The 14,561-nt window shown below is 39.9% G+C and overlaps 1 protein-coding gene across 1 annotated transcript; it reads right to left on the reverse strand.

Moving 5' to 3' along the window:
- Positions 1-12,037: 12,037 nt before the first annotated feature.
- LOC147642121 (uncharacterized) lies at positions 12,038-13,819 on the reverse strand. Its single transcript, XM_086773074.1, has 3 exons — positions 12,718-13,819; positions 12,520-12,573; positions 12,038-12,415 (listed from the first exon to the last, which is right to left on the reverse strand). Exons 1-3 carry the CDS (start codon positions 13,607-13,609, stop codon positions 12,369-12,371), a joined length of 993 nt encoding a protein of 330 aa, XP_086629200.1. The 5' UTR covers positions 13,610-13,819; the 3' UTR covers positions 12,038-12,368.
- Between the last annotated feature and the right edge of the window lie 742 nt (positions 13,820-14,561).

Here is a 14,561-nt window from a genome sequence, read left to right on the forward strand (position 1 = left end):
AAGGAGATTGTTTAAGCTAGATGCAAGCATACCTAAGTTTAATTCAGGCATACCTAAGTTTAATTCACGCATGTTTTCACATAGTCCTGGAATGGTGGCAGACATTGATATGTGTCATAAGAGGATTTTTCCATGTAAACATACAAAAACTGAAATCCATGGAAACTAAAGGCACTGTTGGTGGTTTTCCTAGATTCAAGTATGATGGGAGTTCACATGTATGTGATGCATGTTAGTTTGGGAAAAAAAAGTCGATTGCCATTTCCCAAAGAGAACTAGATAAGCAAGATACCACTTTAGATTATGCATAGAGATATTTGGGGCCCTACTCAAAGACAATCAATAAAAATGGGAGGAGGTACTACATTACATTTATTGATGACTATAGCAAGATGACATGGATACACTTCTTGACAGAGAAGAGTGAAGATTTTGGGAAGTTCAAAGACTTCAAAGCTCTTATAGAAAAGTAATATGGACATTGGATCAAATGCCTGAGGAAAAATGGTGGTGGTGAGTATACCTCATGTGCAGATCATGGGATATGAAGGCAACTTACATGCAGGTACACACTTGAACAAAATGGAGTTGCTATGAGAGAAAGAATAGAGTCATTGGTCAGATAGCACGAGCCATGGTAAATGAGAAGCATATGCCAAATTAATATTACATGAGCCATACTTAATGAGAAGAGTATGCCAAATTACTATTGGGCACAAGCATGTGCAATAGCAGTATACTTGTTTGCTGAATATGACATCTACAGTGAGAGCACACCGGAGATGAGGATGACTGGTTACAGATGTGAAATTGGGCATTTGAAATTTTTGGTTGTGTGTCTTATGTACACGTGCCTAATGAGAAGAGACGAAAATTGGATCTAAAGGCAAAAAAGTGTGTATTCATTGGGTATGCAGAAGACAAGAAAGCATACAAGTGTTACAATCTAGTGACAAAACAAGTCCTTGTGTCAGCCGCATAATGTGATATTTGATGAGATTGCTAGTTGGTATAAGAAAAGTGAGAATTTCATGGTTAATGACATTAGTTCGAGTGTGGATGTACACTTACCATTGGAGGATTCTAGTAGCATGTTTAGGCCACATGAGTGATGAGTTGGGAATTCCAGTGAGATTAGGACTCTAGGTGTAAAGCATAAGTATGTACCACCACATGTTAGAGCTCATGAAGCTCATAGTGACCCATAGGCCCATTGTGGAGGTCACTAAGGGTGAGATATCCAGTGTAGAGTTTCACATATAGAGGATATGCTATGCATTATTATGCATATAGACATCTATGGTGAAGCATGTGGAGCCTACACGTTTTGATAAAGCTCCTAGCAAAGAAGCTTGGGACAAAGCTATGGATGAGGAGGTCACAAAGGGTAAGATATTCGGTGTGTAGAGTTTTAACATATAGAGGATATGCTATGCATTATACATACACGACATCTATGGGTTGAAGCAATTGGAGCAACCTACATGTTTTGATAAGGCTGTGTTGCAAAGAAGCTTGGGACAAAGCTATGGATGAAGATGGATGCATTCGCACATAATGACACATGGGATTTGGTTGAGTTACCAAATGGCAAGAATGTGATTGGTTGTACATGGGTTTATAAGGTCAAATGTAAGTTGGATGGATTCATGGGTGGAAAGATATAAGGCAAGGCTAGTCACCAAGGGTTATGCACAAATTCATGGAGTTGATTATGATGATGAGACATTTAGCCCAGTGGCTAAGATGGTTATCAAAAGATCAGTGATTTCATTAGCCACATCTAAAGGTTGGAAATTACATTAAATGGATGTCTAGAATGCCTTCTTGAATGGAGAATTGCAAAAAGAGGTGTTTTATGGAATAGCCATAGGGTTTTATGTATGTATGTATGTATGTATATATATATATATATATACCCACCCATATTTTTTCACACATATATACAGATTGAAGAATGCATTGTATGGGATGAAGGAAGCACCACGTGCATGGAGTGACAAGATTATCAGGTATCTCATTAGATTTGATTTCATGTGGGAAATTCAGATACGTGATTGTGGGAATGCCATTGCAAATGTGAAGGTATCATTGAGTAGCTAGTTTGACATGAAAGATTTAGGAGAGTTGAGATTCTTTCTTAGCATTGAGGTTATCACGACATCACATGGTGTATGGTTAGTGCAAAGGAAAAATGCCTTTGATATGTTGGAAAAGTTTGGCATAGTTGGATGTAAGACTATGGTGATAAATCTAAGGGCTGATCTTGGTGATGAGTTGGATGATGTTACTATGTATAGGAAGATGGTCAGTAGCTTGATTTACTTGACCGGATTTATGTTATGCAGTGGAACTAGTTAGTTAGTTTATGCAGAGTCCTAGGAAAGCCACATTTGGATGATGTTAGGAGGATCATGAGAGATATGTGAATACCACTACCCAATATGGTTTATTTTATGAGCAAAGAAAGGATGTGATGATGTATGGTTACATAGATGTAGATTGGTCAAGTAGTGCTTATGACTATAGATCTACGAGTGGGTATGCATTTAGCATGGAAAGTGCTACAGTGAGTTGGAGCAGTAAGAAGAAACCCAGAGTTAATTTGTCGAGCACAAAGGCATAGAAATGTGGCAATGGTTGCATGTGAAGTTGTATGGTTGAAAAAGTTACTTGGCGATTTGAGACACAAAGATGATAGGAGTGTTGTCATACATTGTGACAACATGAGTAGTATTCAAATGGCTAGTATTCCGGTGTATCATGCAAGGACTAAACACATGTTGCTACTGGTGATGACATGTAACATCCTATTACTCATGTTGGTAGTGTCCCACATTGAGGATGCATGATGGTAGAGTGAAAACCATGTCTGAGGTGTTGTATGTGCCATCTATTATAAAGCGTTTGGCATCGGTTAGAAAAATGGTAGAACAAGGGCTATAGGTGAGATTCAATGAGTATAGATTCTTTGTTGAGGACTTTAAGCATGGTTGTGAATTGATTACCAAAGGTAAAAAAGAAGGGAGATTGTTTAAGCTAGATGCAAGCATACCTGAGTTTAAGTCAGGCATGTTTTCTCACAATTTTGGAATGGTGCTAGACGTTGATATGTGGCATAAGAGGTTTTTGCCATGTAAACATACAAAAATAGAAATCTATGCAAACTAAAGGCATTGTTGGTGGTTTGCCTAGATTCAAGTATGATGAGAGTTCACATGTATGTGATGCATGTTAGTTTTTGGGGGGAAAAAAGTCGATTGCCATTTCCCAAAGAGGACTAGATAAGCAAGATACCACTTTAGATTATGTATAGAGATATTTGGGGCCCTACTCAAAGACAATCAATAAATGGGAGAAAGTACTACATTACATTTATTAATGACTATAGCAAGATGACATGGATATACTTCTTGAAAGAAAAGAGTGAAGCTTTTGGGAAGTTCAAAGACTTCAAAGCTCTTATAGAAAAGCAATATGGAAATTGGATCAAATGCCTAAGGCAAATGGTGGTGGTGAGTATACCTCATGTATATTTGATGATTTATTTAAGAGATCATGAGATATGAAGGCGACTTATATGCAGGTACATACTTCAACAAAATGGAGTTGCTGAGAGAAAGAATAGAGTCGTTGGTCAGATAGCATGAGTCAGGTTAATGAGAAGAGTATGCCAAATTACTATTACACGAGCCATACTTAATGAGAAGAGTATGCCAAATTACTATTGCGCACAAGCATGTGCAATAGCAGTATACGTGTTCAACAAGACACCTCCAGTGAGAGCACACCGGAGATGAGGATTACTAGCTATAGACCTAAAATTGGGCACTTGAAAGTTTTTGGTTGCGTGGCTTATGTACATGTGCCTAATGAGAAGAGACAAAAAATGGATCTAAAGGCAAAAAAAAATGTGTATTCATTGGGTATGCACAAGAGAAGAAGCATAAAAGTGTTACAATCTAATGACAAAACAAGTCCTTATCAATCGCATGATGTGATATTTGATGAGATTGCTAGTTGGTATAAGACAAGTGAGAATTTCATGGTTGATGACATTAATTCCATTGTGGATATACACTTATGATTGTGGAGGAGTCTAGTAGCATGTTTGGGCCACATGAGTCATCTAGTAGTGATAATGTGTCCATGGTCAGGGAGATTGAGACATGATGTAAGCACTGAGATTAGTGTATTGCACACAGACAAGAAGTGCATTATTGGTGGACAAATGCAAGAAGAAGGTTGAAGATATTAGCATTGAAAATGCTAATTCCGATGGTCAAGGAGATTGACACATGATGTAAGCACTGAGATTAGTGTATTGCACAAAGACAAGAAGAAGGTTGAAGGCATTGGCATTGGAAATGCAAGATATGAATCATCTAGTTTGGAGAGTCTTGATGATGAGTTGGGAATTCCAGCGATTAGGACTCTAGGTGTAAAGCATAAGTATGTACCACCACATGCTAGAGCTCATGAAGCTCATAGTGACCCACAGCCCCATTGTGGAGGTCACAAAGGGTGAGATATCCAATGTAGAGTTTGACATATAGAGGATATGCTGAAAAGATGCAGGGGAGAAGAGAGCTTGAGCTCTTGCAAGCACACACACACTCTTCACAAAACCCTAAAAGAGAACACACAAGGTGAGAGGCTAAAAATCTTCTTCTTCTTCACACAACACTCAACACACCATATACAAAGATAAGAGTACACAAAATATGAAAGGTACTCAACCAAATACATAGAGTTCTCTATAGTGTGAACCCAACTAAATGAGCTGGCACTATAACTATGCCAGTCTCTAGAATGGCTGTCACACATAGCCTGTCATCCCACTGGCCGCATATCATCCATGATCTCACCAACAATGCTAGTGGTGTAAGTGTGGGGCCTATCCCCCCCACGCGGGTCATCAGTGTCCACCGCCTCACTAGATGAGCTCGATATCTCAACACTGCCCCTCGAGCTCAACTCCATCTCATGTACACCAAAGCGAAGCCCTGAATCTGCGGAGCTTCTCTGTACCCAATGCTTTGGTGAAGATGTCAGCGACCTGATCCTGTGTGTGCTAACGTAAACAAGGTCAACGTCTCTTGCCAAAACCTTCTCTCTGACAAAATGATAGTGGATCTCTATTTAAGGAACATGTTTATTTATGTCAAACAGTGTGGTAGGATTAATTAGAAAACAAATTGACGCGTGAGTAGGGTGGAAAGTGGGAGGATGGAATGCCCCGACGGCACCATCCTACGGACGGGTGGACCCGATTAGTCGGGTAGCTTTCCAACAGATTAAGTGAAAGCCCTACGTTAGAAAAAATAGGTTCTTGGGCAATTCTATTTTAGAAGACTAGGCCGGCGGCGGCTGTGCCTTGCATGGATGAGGAAAAAAGCATTGTCTCTAGGAATCAAGACTAGTAGTTGCCCAAATTATGATCAATTACCCTATGGGTGATTTGATTAGTAGAAGACCACGCTCCTCCTGCGGGATAGAATTAGGTCTTACCTATGAATCGTATCCTTGAATCTCTGCATGGTCAAGGTGTCGATGAATAGGAAATTTTTCCCAAGATAAGACTTAGCGGACTATCTTAAGTGTTTCCCCTATTTGTGGAAGGGGGGGAACCTTACAAATACCATGTGATGACCTAATCACCTCAATGCCCAAGAAATATCTGAGCTCCCCCCAGATCCTTCATCTCAAACTTTTGTCTAAGCAAGATCTTTACTACATCAAAGATCTCTGCATCATGGTCCCCCGTAATGATCAGGTCATCTACATAGATGACAACAAGCACAACCCCTCTTATCACTGTGTCTCACATACAACGAGAAATCTGCATTGGCTACATGAAAGCCAATAGTGACAAGATATTCAGAAATCTTGTCAGACCATGCTCTTGGTGCTTGTTTTAAGCCATACAAAGCTTTCTTCAACCTGCACACATGCTCGGGGTGACTCACATCCTCATAACCAGGTGGCTGCAACATATACACCTCTTCTTGCAAATCTCCATGCAAGAATGCATTCCTCTTTACATCCATCTGATGTAAAGACCATTGCTTTGACGCAGCCACCACTGCTATCACAACTCTCACTGTTGCCATCTTGGCAACTGGGCTGAAAGTTTTCTCATAATCAATGCCATATGTCTACGCATATCCTTTGGCTACCAATCTAGCCTTGTACCTGCTTATGCTTCCATCACTGTTATGTTTTACTTTGTACACCCACTTGCATCCAATGGATTTCTTGCCTTCGGGCAATTGCACTAAATCCCAAGTCTCATTTCCATATAGTGCATCCATCTCCTCATCCATAGCTTTCTCCCAACACACATTTTTAACAGCCTCATCAATGCATGTGGGCTCTACAACTTGCACCACTTTTGCCATGTATGCATAGTGATGTACCACATAACCATCATAGGTAAACCTCTGCACGGGATTCTTCACTCTCCCAGATCTTCACAGCTTTACATTCATGGCTTCCATAGCCTTCTTTACACCAGGTGCTCTCATAGCTGGTATCCTAAGATCCTCTCATCAAGGCTCATCTCTAAGCCACTAGACAACATGAGAATGCCTTGCAGAAATGTCAGGCATACTAAGGGGCTCAACCACTTTCTCTTTGCCTTTATGTGATGTACTAATCACATTTGCAGGACTGGTATTATGACGCAGCCTACCACTCCATGGTCTATCTGAACCACTAGATGAGGACTCTCTTGGTCCACTCAAAGACAGTGATTGCTAACTTGCATTCTGTGCAACCACATTTCCACTCACATTAGCCTCGATAGCTTCTTTTTCAGCAACATACCAGCTGCTTATCTCATCAAAAATAACATCCCTGCTTACCCTCAACTCACGTGTAGCAGGGTTATCACACCTGTATCCCTTTTGCTCAAGGGAATATCTAATAAACACACATTTTTCAGCTTTTGGATCCAGCTTAGTTCTCAGCTCATTTGGCACATGCACATATGCAATGTATCCAAAGACTTTCAGATGAGACAAATTAGGTTTTCTGCCAGTAAACCTCTCCTCTGGAGTTACATCATGTATGGCTGCAGAGTTGGAGTCCTGTTCATGATGTAAACTGCTGTAGAAATAGCCTCAACCCAATAGCTATGCGGTATATTCTTCTCTCCCATCAATGCTCGCGTAATCTCAGCAATGTGCCTGTTTTTCTGCTCAGCAACTCCATTTTGCTACGGAGTGTATCTGCATGTAAAGTATCTTCGAATATCATTCTTCTTCAAAAATTCAGAGAACTCATTGGAGAAGTACTCTCCTCCTCCATCTGACATTAGGCACTTTACATATTTCCCTGTTTGCTTTTCAACCATAACTCTGAAATTCTGAAAATGAGTGAACACCTCACCCTTCTCCTTCATGAAGTATACCCACACTTTCCTTGTGTGGTCATCAATAAATGTCACATAATACCTGCAGCCTCCCATAGACATGGTCTTCGTCGGACCCAAATATCACAAAATGAGTGACCTCAATGTGCATACATACACCCAATGGCAATTGTTGACCTCCTTGCAGCACACACAATGTCTGCACAACCAATCTGTCTTCCTGCAGTTCTTAAAACAGAGTTCTGCACAGAATCGATGACTTATCCGCAGTGCTCAAAATCGCCTGCTTTCTGAAAAACGAAGGTCCTAACGCACTCGAAATGCGTTTTTGGCCTGAAAAATGATGTCCAATAGGACAAAATAGTTGCCCTATAGCTTTACTCCCGCGAAGAAAGCTCCTCAATCAGAGATCGTTTGCCGGTGCCTCCCGTAGATCTCCCGGCGAGACAAGGGTGTAGTCGCCAACACAAATAGGGAAGAGTAGATGAAGCTCTTACCCTCGTACCGCTTCCTATGCTTCTCTTGCTTGCAGCTCAGCCCTTATCATGAACCACGCTCTGATACCATGAAAAGATGCAGGGGAGAAGAGAGCTTGAGCTCTTGCAAGCACACACACACACTCATAAAGCCCTAAAAGAGAACACACAAGGTGAGAGGCTGAAAATCTTCTTCTTCTTCACACAACACTCAACACACCATATACAAAGATAAGAGTACACAAAATATGAAAGGTACTCAACCAAATACATACTAGGGTTCTCTATATTGTGAACCCAACTAAATGAGCTGGCGCTATAACTATGCCAGTCTCTAGAATGGCTGTCACACACCTTGTCATCCCACTGGCCGCGTATCACCCTGATCTCACCAACCATGCCAGTGGTGTAAGTGTGGGGCCTATCCCCCAATCAGTGTCCACCGCCTCACTACTAGTAGATGAGCTCAATATCTCAACACTAGGCATTATGCATATAGACATCTATGGTGAAGCATGTGGAGACTACATGTTTTGATAAGTCCCTTGGCAAAGAATCTTGGGACAACAAAGCTATGGATGAGGAGGTCACAAAGGGTAAGATATTCAGTGTGCAGAGGTTAACATATAGAGGATATGCTATGCATTATAGATACATGACATCTATGGGGTGAAGCAAGTGGAACCTCCATGTTTTGATAAGGCTGTTACAAAGAAGTTTGGAACAAAGCTATGGATGAAGAGATGGATGCATTCACACATAATGACACATGGGATTTGGTTGAGTTACCAAATGGCAAGAATATGATTGTGTAAAATGGGTTTATAAGGTCAAATGTAAGTTGGATGGATTCATGGGTGGAAAGATATACGGTAAGGCTCGTCACCAAGGGTTATGCACAAACTCATAGACTTAATTATGATGATGAGACATTTAGACCAGTGGTGGCTAAGGGATATTGAGGCATGATGTAAGCACTGACATTAGTGTATTGCACAAAGAAAAGAAGTGAATTGGAAAAATCAAGAAGAAGGTTGAAGATATTAGCATTGAAAATGCCAATTCTAATGGTCAAGGAGATTAAGACATGATGTAAGCACTGAGATTAGTGTATTGCACTAAGACAAGAAGAAGGTTGAAGGCATTGGCATTGGCATTTCAAATGCAAGATATGACTCATCTAGTGCAAAGAGTCTTGATAATGAGTTGGGAATTCCAATGATACTCTAGGTGTAAAGCATAAGTATGTACCACCACATGCTAGAGATCATGAAGCTCATAGTGACCCACAGCCCCATTGTGTATGGCACAAAAGGTGAGATATCGAGTGTAGAGTTTGACATATAGAGGATATGCTATGCATTATGCATATAGACATCTATGGTGAAGCATGTGGAGCCTACATGTTTTGATAAGGCTCCTCGCAAAGAAGCTTGGGACAAAGCTATGGATGAGGAGGTCACAAAGGGTAAGATATTCAATGTGCAGAGGCTAACATATAGAGGATATTCTATGTATTATGCATACACGACATCTATGGGGTGAAGCAAGTGGAGCAGCCTACATGTTTTGATAAGGTTGTTGCAAAGAAGCTTGGGACAAAGCTATGGATGAAGAGATAGATGCATTCACACATAATGACACATTGGATTTGGTTGAGTTACCAAATGGCAAGAATGATTGGTTTTAAATGGGTTTATAAGGTTAAATGTACTTTGGTGGATGAATTCATGGGTGGAAAGATATAAGGCAAGGCTAGTCACCAAGGATTATGCACCAATTTATGGACTTGATTATGATGATGAGACATTTAGCCCGGTGGTTAAGATGGCTACCAAAATATCAATGGTTTCATCATCTAAAGGTTGGAAATTACATGATATGGATGTCTAGAATGCCTTCTTGAATGGAGAATTGGAAAAAAAGAGGTGTTTTATAGAATAGGAATAGGGTTATGTCCACCCATATTTTTCACACATATATGTATGTTGAAGAATGCATTGTAGGGGATGAAGCAAGGACCACGTGCATGGAGTGACAAGATTAGCAAGTATCTCATTAGCATTAGCTTTCATGTGGAAAATTCTTCACTATATATGAAGAAGACAAAGAATGGTACTGTGGTGATTATCACTTATGTGGATGACTAAATAGTCACACAGGTGATTATGGGAATGACATTGCAAATGTGAAGGTATCATTGAGTAGCTAGTTTGACATGAAAGATTTAGGAGAGCTGAGATTCTTTCTTGGCATTGAGGTTATCATGACATCACATCGTATATGGTTAGTGCAAAGGAAAAATGCCTTGGATATGTTGGAAAAGTTTGGCATGATTGGATGTAAGCCTATGGTGATAAATCTAAGGGCTGATCTTGGTGATGAGTTGGATGATGTTACTATGTATAGGAAGATGGTCAGCAGCTTGATTTACTTGACTATCACTAGACCGAATTCATGTTATGCAGTGGAACTAGTTAGTTAGTTTATGCAGAGTCCTAGGAAAGCCACATTTGGATGATGTTAGGAGGATCAAAATGAGGTCATAGTACCTTTAACCTCTACTATAACATCTATACTTTGGCAACCTTCCTTAAGAAATTCATTTCTAGACACCAAATTTTCATAGAGCTTGTGCATCCCCAATCTAATATTTCTCTCCTCAACGAGACCTACTACTTTTCCAAACCATATATATATGTTGTGGTTGTTGGGTTTTGAAATCAACAACTAAGAATCCCAAGTATTTGTGTAGAATGGTGTCTTATATTGATGAGTTATAGTCTGGTTTGACTCTTAGCTTCAATTGAGATGCTACATGTAATGTGTCCTTTGATTTTCCCTTAATATATATGCATACACATACTTTCAAAAGAAGCCATAGTGTTTACTCGTATTTAAGTAAAACTTGGTTTAACCCAAGGTTATGTATAAGGCATCCAAAAACCATCATCCTATTTGGGTGTGTTTGTGGTCTTCTATGTGTGCGTGCATGTGCATGCACACACGTGTAAGGACGTGCACGTCTGCATGAATACTTTGAGAAGTTACATCATGGCAAGGACAAGGATTATGTTTGCAACCTTCCACTCAAGCCAAACTCTAATGTTTAAAAACTTTAAGTCCAAAGGTTAGCCTTAATTATTTTAACCACTTAAATTCAGAAACTCACATAAATCATTGGTAAGTACATGCACATGTGCATGAATACTTTGAGAAGTTGCATCATGGCAAGGACAAGGATTATGTTTATAACCTTACCACTTAAGTGTAGCTCCATTGTTTAAAAACTTTGAGTCCAAAGGTTAGCCTTGATTATTTTGACCACTCAATTTTGGAAACTCAATGAACCATTGGTAAGATATTGTGAGCTTTAGTTGTTACATGCATGATCCAAAGCCAATCTCCTTCATCATGTTCTAAAACCATAAAGTCTCTTAATTAATTTCACATAAGGTTATGTATGCAAATTTAGAAGAGCTAAATTACAGTGTTTTTTGTCATCATTATATACGCAAATTGTAAAACCTTGAGTAAATTTCCTCATCTTTAACATTTAAAAGAATTATCTTACTGGGACCACAGAAAGGAATCATGTTACTTATATGTTCTAGCTCTTAATGCATAGTTACCATTAAATACATCAAATACTTCATTGCCCCCTTTGCCAAACCAATGTTTTTGCCTTAAGAGCATACTTGTGAAAAGTGGGGATATTTCTCATCTTCATCCATGTTGAGGCTTCCATGAATCAAAGTTCAATTTATGCCTTTATTGTGAAAAGTATCTCAAGTGAATTTTCAATATGAAATACAAGATCTCTTCATACTTCATTGAAATTGCATATATAAGGAATGTTTAATCGCTATAATGTGATAGTCACATAAAACTATAAGAATCGTGCCCTCAACTTGGAAAGAAAAAAGTAAATTTTGATGGAAGTAAAAGGAGTTAAATTTGGGGAAAAAATTAGTTTTGATTAAAAAAGAAAAGCCCCTCTTAGAAAACCAACAAACCATGCAAGTATGTTAAGCTTTTGCATACCAAGTCCTCTTGTTGAATAACTTTTAACCAATATGTTGCTTGATATAGACTTCTACATTCAAGTACTACGTTGAAAATTCTCTTTGTGGTGCGAGGTTAAATGAGAAGAAAAACCAATGTTTATCCATAATAATAGATGAGAAAAGCACAACAAGAAAATCAGAACCATTTATAAATAAGATTATTGCATAATAGTCTGTGTGTTGCATTAACAAAAAACATGCATATTGAGGGACATATCTAACACTAAAGATCACAACCTAGCCTTATTCTTTAATTCATTCAAAAGATGGCCATTATAGGGGCACACAACGAAAAATCTCTAGAATTAGGCATATTTCCAAGGCATCACCATCAAAACATGATGGTGTACAAGGACTACCCTAATCTAGTAGTGGCCTAGTAGGTACTAATGTGTCCATTATAATTGAAAAAAGTGCCTTGAAAGATAAAATTGCATTGTCTCACTTGTGTCAAATCTTGATGAAGAATGGGCCAATGAAGACTGAAATGATAATTCCTGAAAGGATCGAGCTGGGTTAGGGCCCCTAAAGCAAAGTGGAATTAAGGTAAGTTTAGTCCTAACATTAGTTGAAATTAGAAAAAAGAGGGTTTTTTATGTACCTCTAGTCAAAAAGGGCTGGAGTAAATTTGAGCTCCTTGTGGCTTGACTTGTGGCTAGGCAAATTAAAGTTGAAATAAGTTGGAAAGGTTGAGGGAGGGTGGTGTGTGTGTGTGTGTGTGTGTGTGTGTGTGTGTGGTGTGGGGTAAATAAAGCATTATATTAAAAGGTGGAAATTTATAATAGAAATGGTGGTCTACCTCTTTTTTGAGGGCACCGTCTCGTTGCATTCACTCCCGTTGGACAAACGCAGACGAAGGTAGCATCATCAAACGCGCAAGAGCCATGGCTGTCTTCACAGTCCTTGCAGTCTTCGGTATAGGCTCTTTCATCAAAAGTATAGAGCAAAGGAATACCATAGGACCAGGTGTTTGCGTCCTTGTAGTCATTGCCAGAGGGCCAAACTCCATAGCTATAGCCAGAGCCAAATCTATAGATGCTTGTGTAAGAAGGGCATTCAAGGTTAGCCAGATTGATGCCAAATGGTGGGCTGCCTGAGTTCTGCATAGACAAAAGACAGCAGCTGGAGGTGGGGCTGTTCATACTCAATCCAAGGTTTGTGATGGAAGGGCAGGAGGTGTACAAGGTTTTGCAGATTTGTGCTCCTTTGGGATCACATTGGGAGCTTGGTGAGGTGACAATAGGAGAAGAGGGGGAGCATGCTAAGAGTACAAGTTTTCCACCTTGGATTGTGAAGGGTGCTCCTGCCTGTAGGCCAAAACTATGGCTAGACTTCTGCATGGCACTGCAGGTAGACATATCAGAGTCTCGGACTATGATGATCTTGTTGGGGTAGTCTATGTTTATAACATCATATTGGCCTGTGTTTGTGTAAAGGGAGAGCTTGCCGTTTGTGCATTTCACATAGTTTTGGTATGCTTGGCTGCCACAGCCTTTGCCTGTGCCAAAAGGGAAAGCCACAGGCGTCTCTCCACATGTGTTCAAGCATGCAGGTGAGGGATAAGTCATGGTAATCAAATCCAGACACGTTAATGCAAAGAGGAGTGCAACTACGCTCATAATGATGCACATGCAGTATAGTGACCCCCAAATGGTGTTGTTTCTTCTATGATGGTGTTCTATGATGAGCATTCAGGGGGGGGGGGAGGGTACATCAAAGGATATAATTCTATGCTAATGGTTGCTATAATTGAGCATTTTCATGCAATACCCAGCATGGCCAGAAGATGGCGACTCCAAATTGAACTGAGAAAGCACAGGAGAACAAGAAGGAAAGTTGTAAGACAAGCAAGAGAAAGCTTCCCTTGTGTGTGTCTTATCAAGAGAAAGCTTCCCTTGTGTGTGTCATAAGACAAGCCAAAGAGGAAAGTGAGTGGCCTGTACTGAGTATCTCTTAGGTGTATGGGAATACGACGATGAGTGGCCAACAGCTCAGCCAATAGGGCATATACATTGCGTATAAAAGCAGGGGGGAGGGGGGGGCGGGGGGGGGCGGGTGTTTTGCAGAGAGAGAGAGAGAGAGAGAGAGAGAGAGAGAGAAAGAGTTCATATAGTCTTATAAGGAGTTCATCAAGTGAGTAAACTATACACTAATGTTAAATTATTATTTTTATATATTCTCATTATTCTTGCCCTTGCCAAGAGCATTCACCCACTTGTCACCCTCACCCCGTTGCCATCTCATTTTACCACGTTTAAGACGGGACACCTAAAGAATTGCCATCTCATTTTACCACGTTTAAGAAGGGAGAGCTAAAGAGTGAAAGACAATCTTTATTGCCATTTCAAATTCGAATTTTAGTGTAAAGAAGGGACAGTGCTTTGCTTTAGGAAGGTCACTTATATGATGAAAGCGTATCTCTCTTTCTCTTTTATCATTGTTTAAAAATAGAACACCCCATAATTATATGTACTAGTGGGCAATCCGTGCTTCGCACATCTTTTGAGACTCCAAATTCAAATTCTACCCGAATGTCCTCTTCCCTTTCTCGAACCTCTAAATTCTTACCATGTGGCAGCTTTGTGAAACTCTTCCTTAAGATAGTACTAGGGAACCCGTGCTTCGCTCGTCTTTTGAGGCTTC

The sequence above is a fragment of the Cibotium barometz genome, chromosome 1, assembly GCF_041138505.1.
Source record: "Cibotium barometz isolate CiBa-2024 chromosome 1, ASM4113850v1, whole genome shotgun sequence".
Taxonomy (NCBI): domain Eukaryota; kingdom Viridiplantae; phylum Streptophyta; class Polypodiopsida; order Cyatheales; family Cibotiaceae; genus Cibotium; species Cibotium barometz.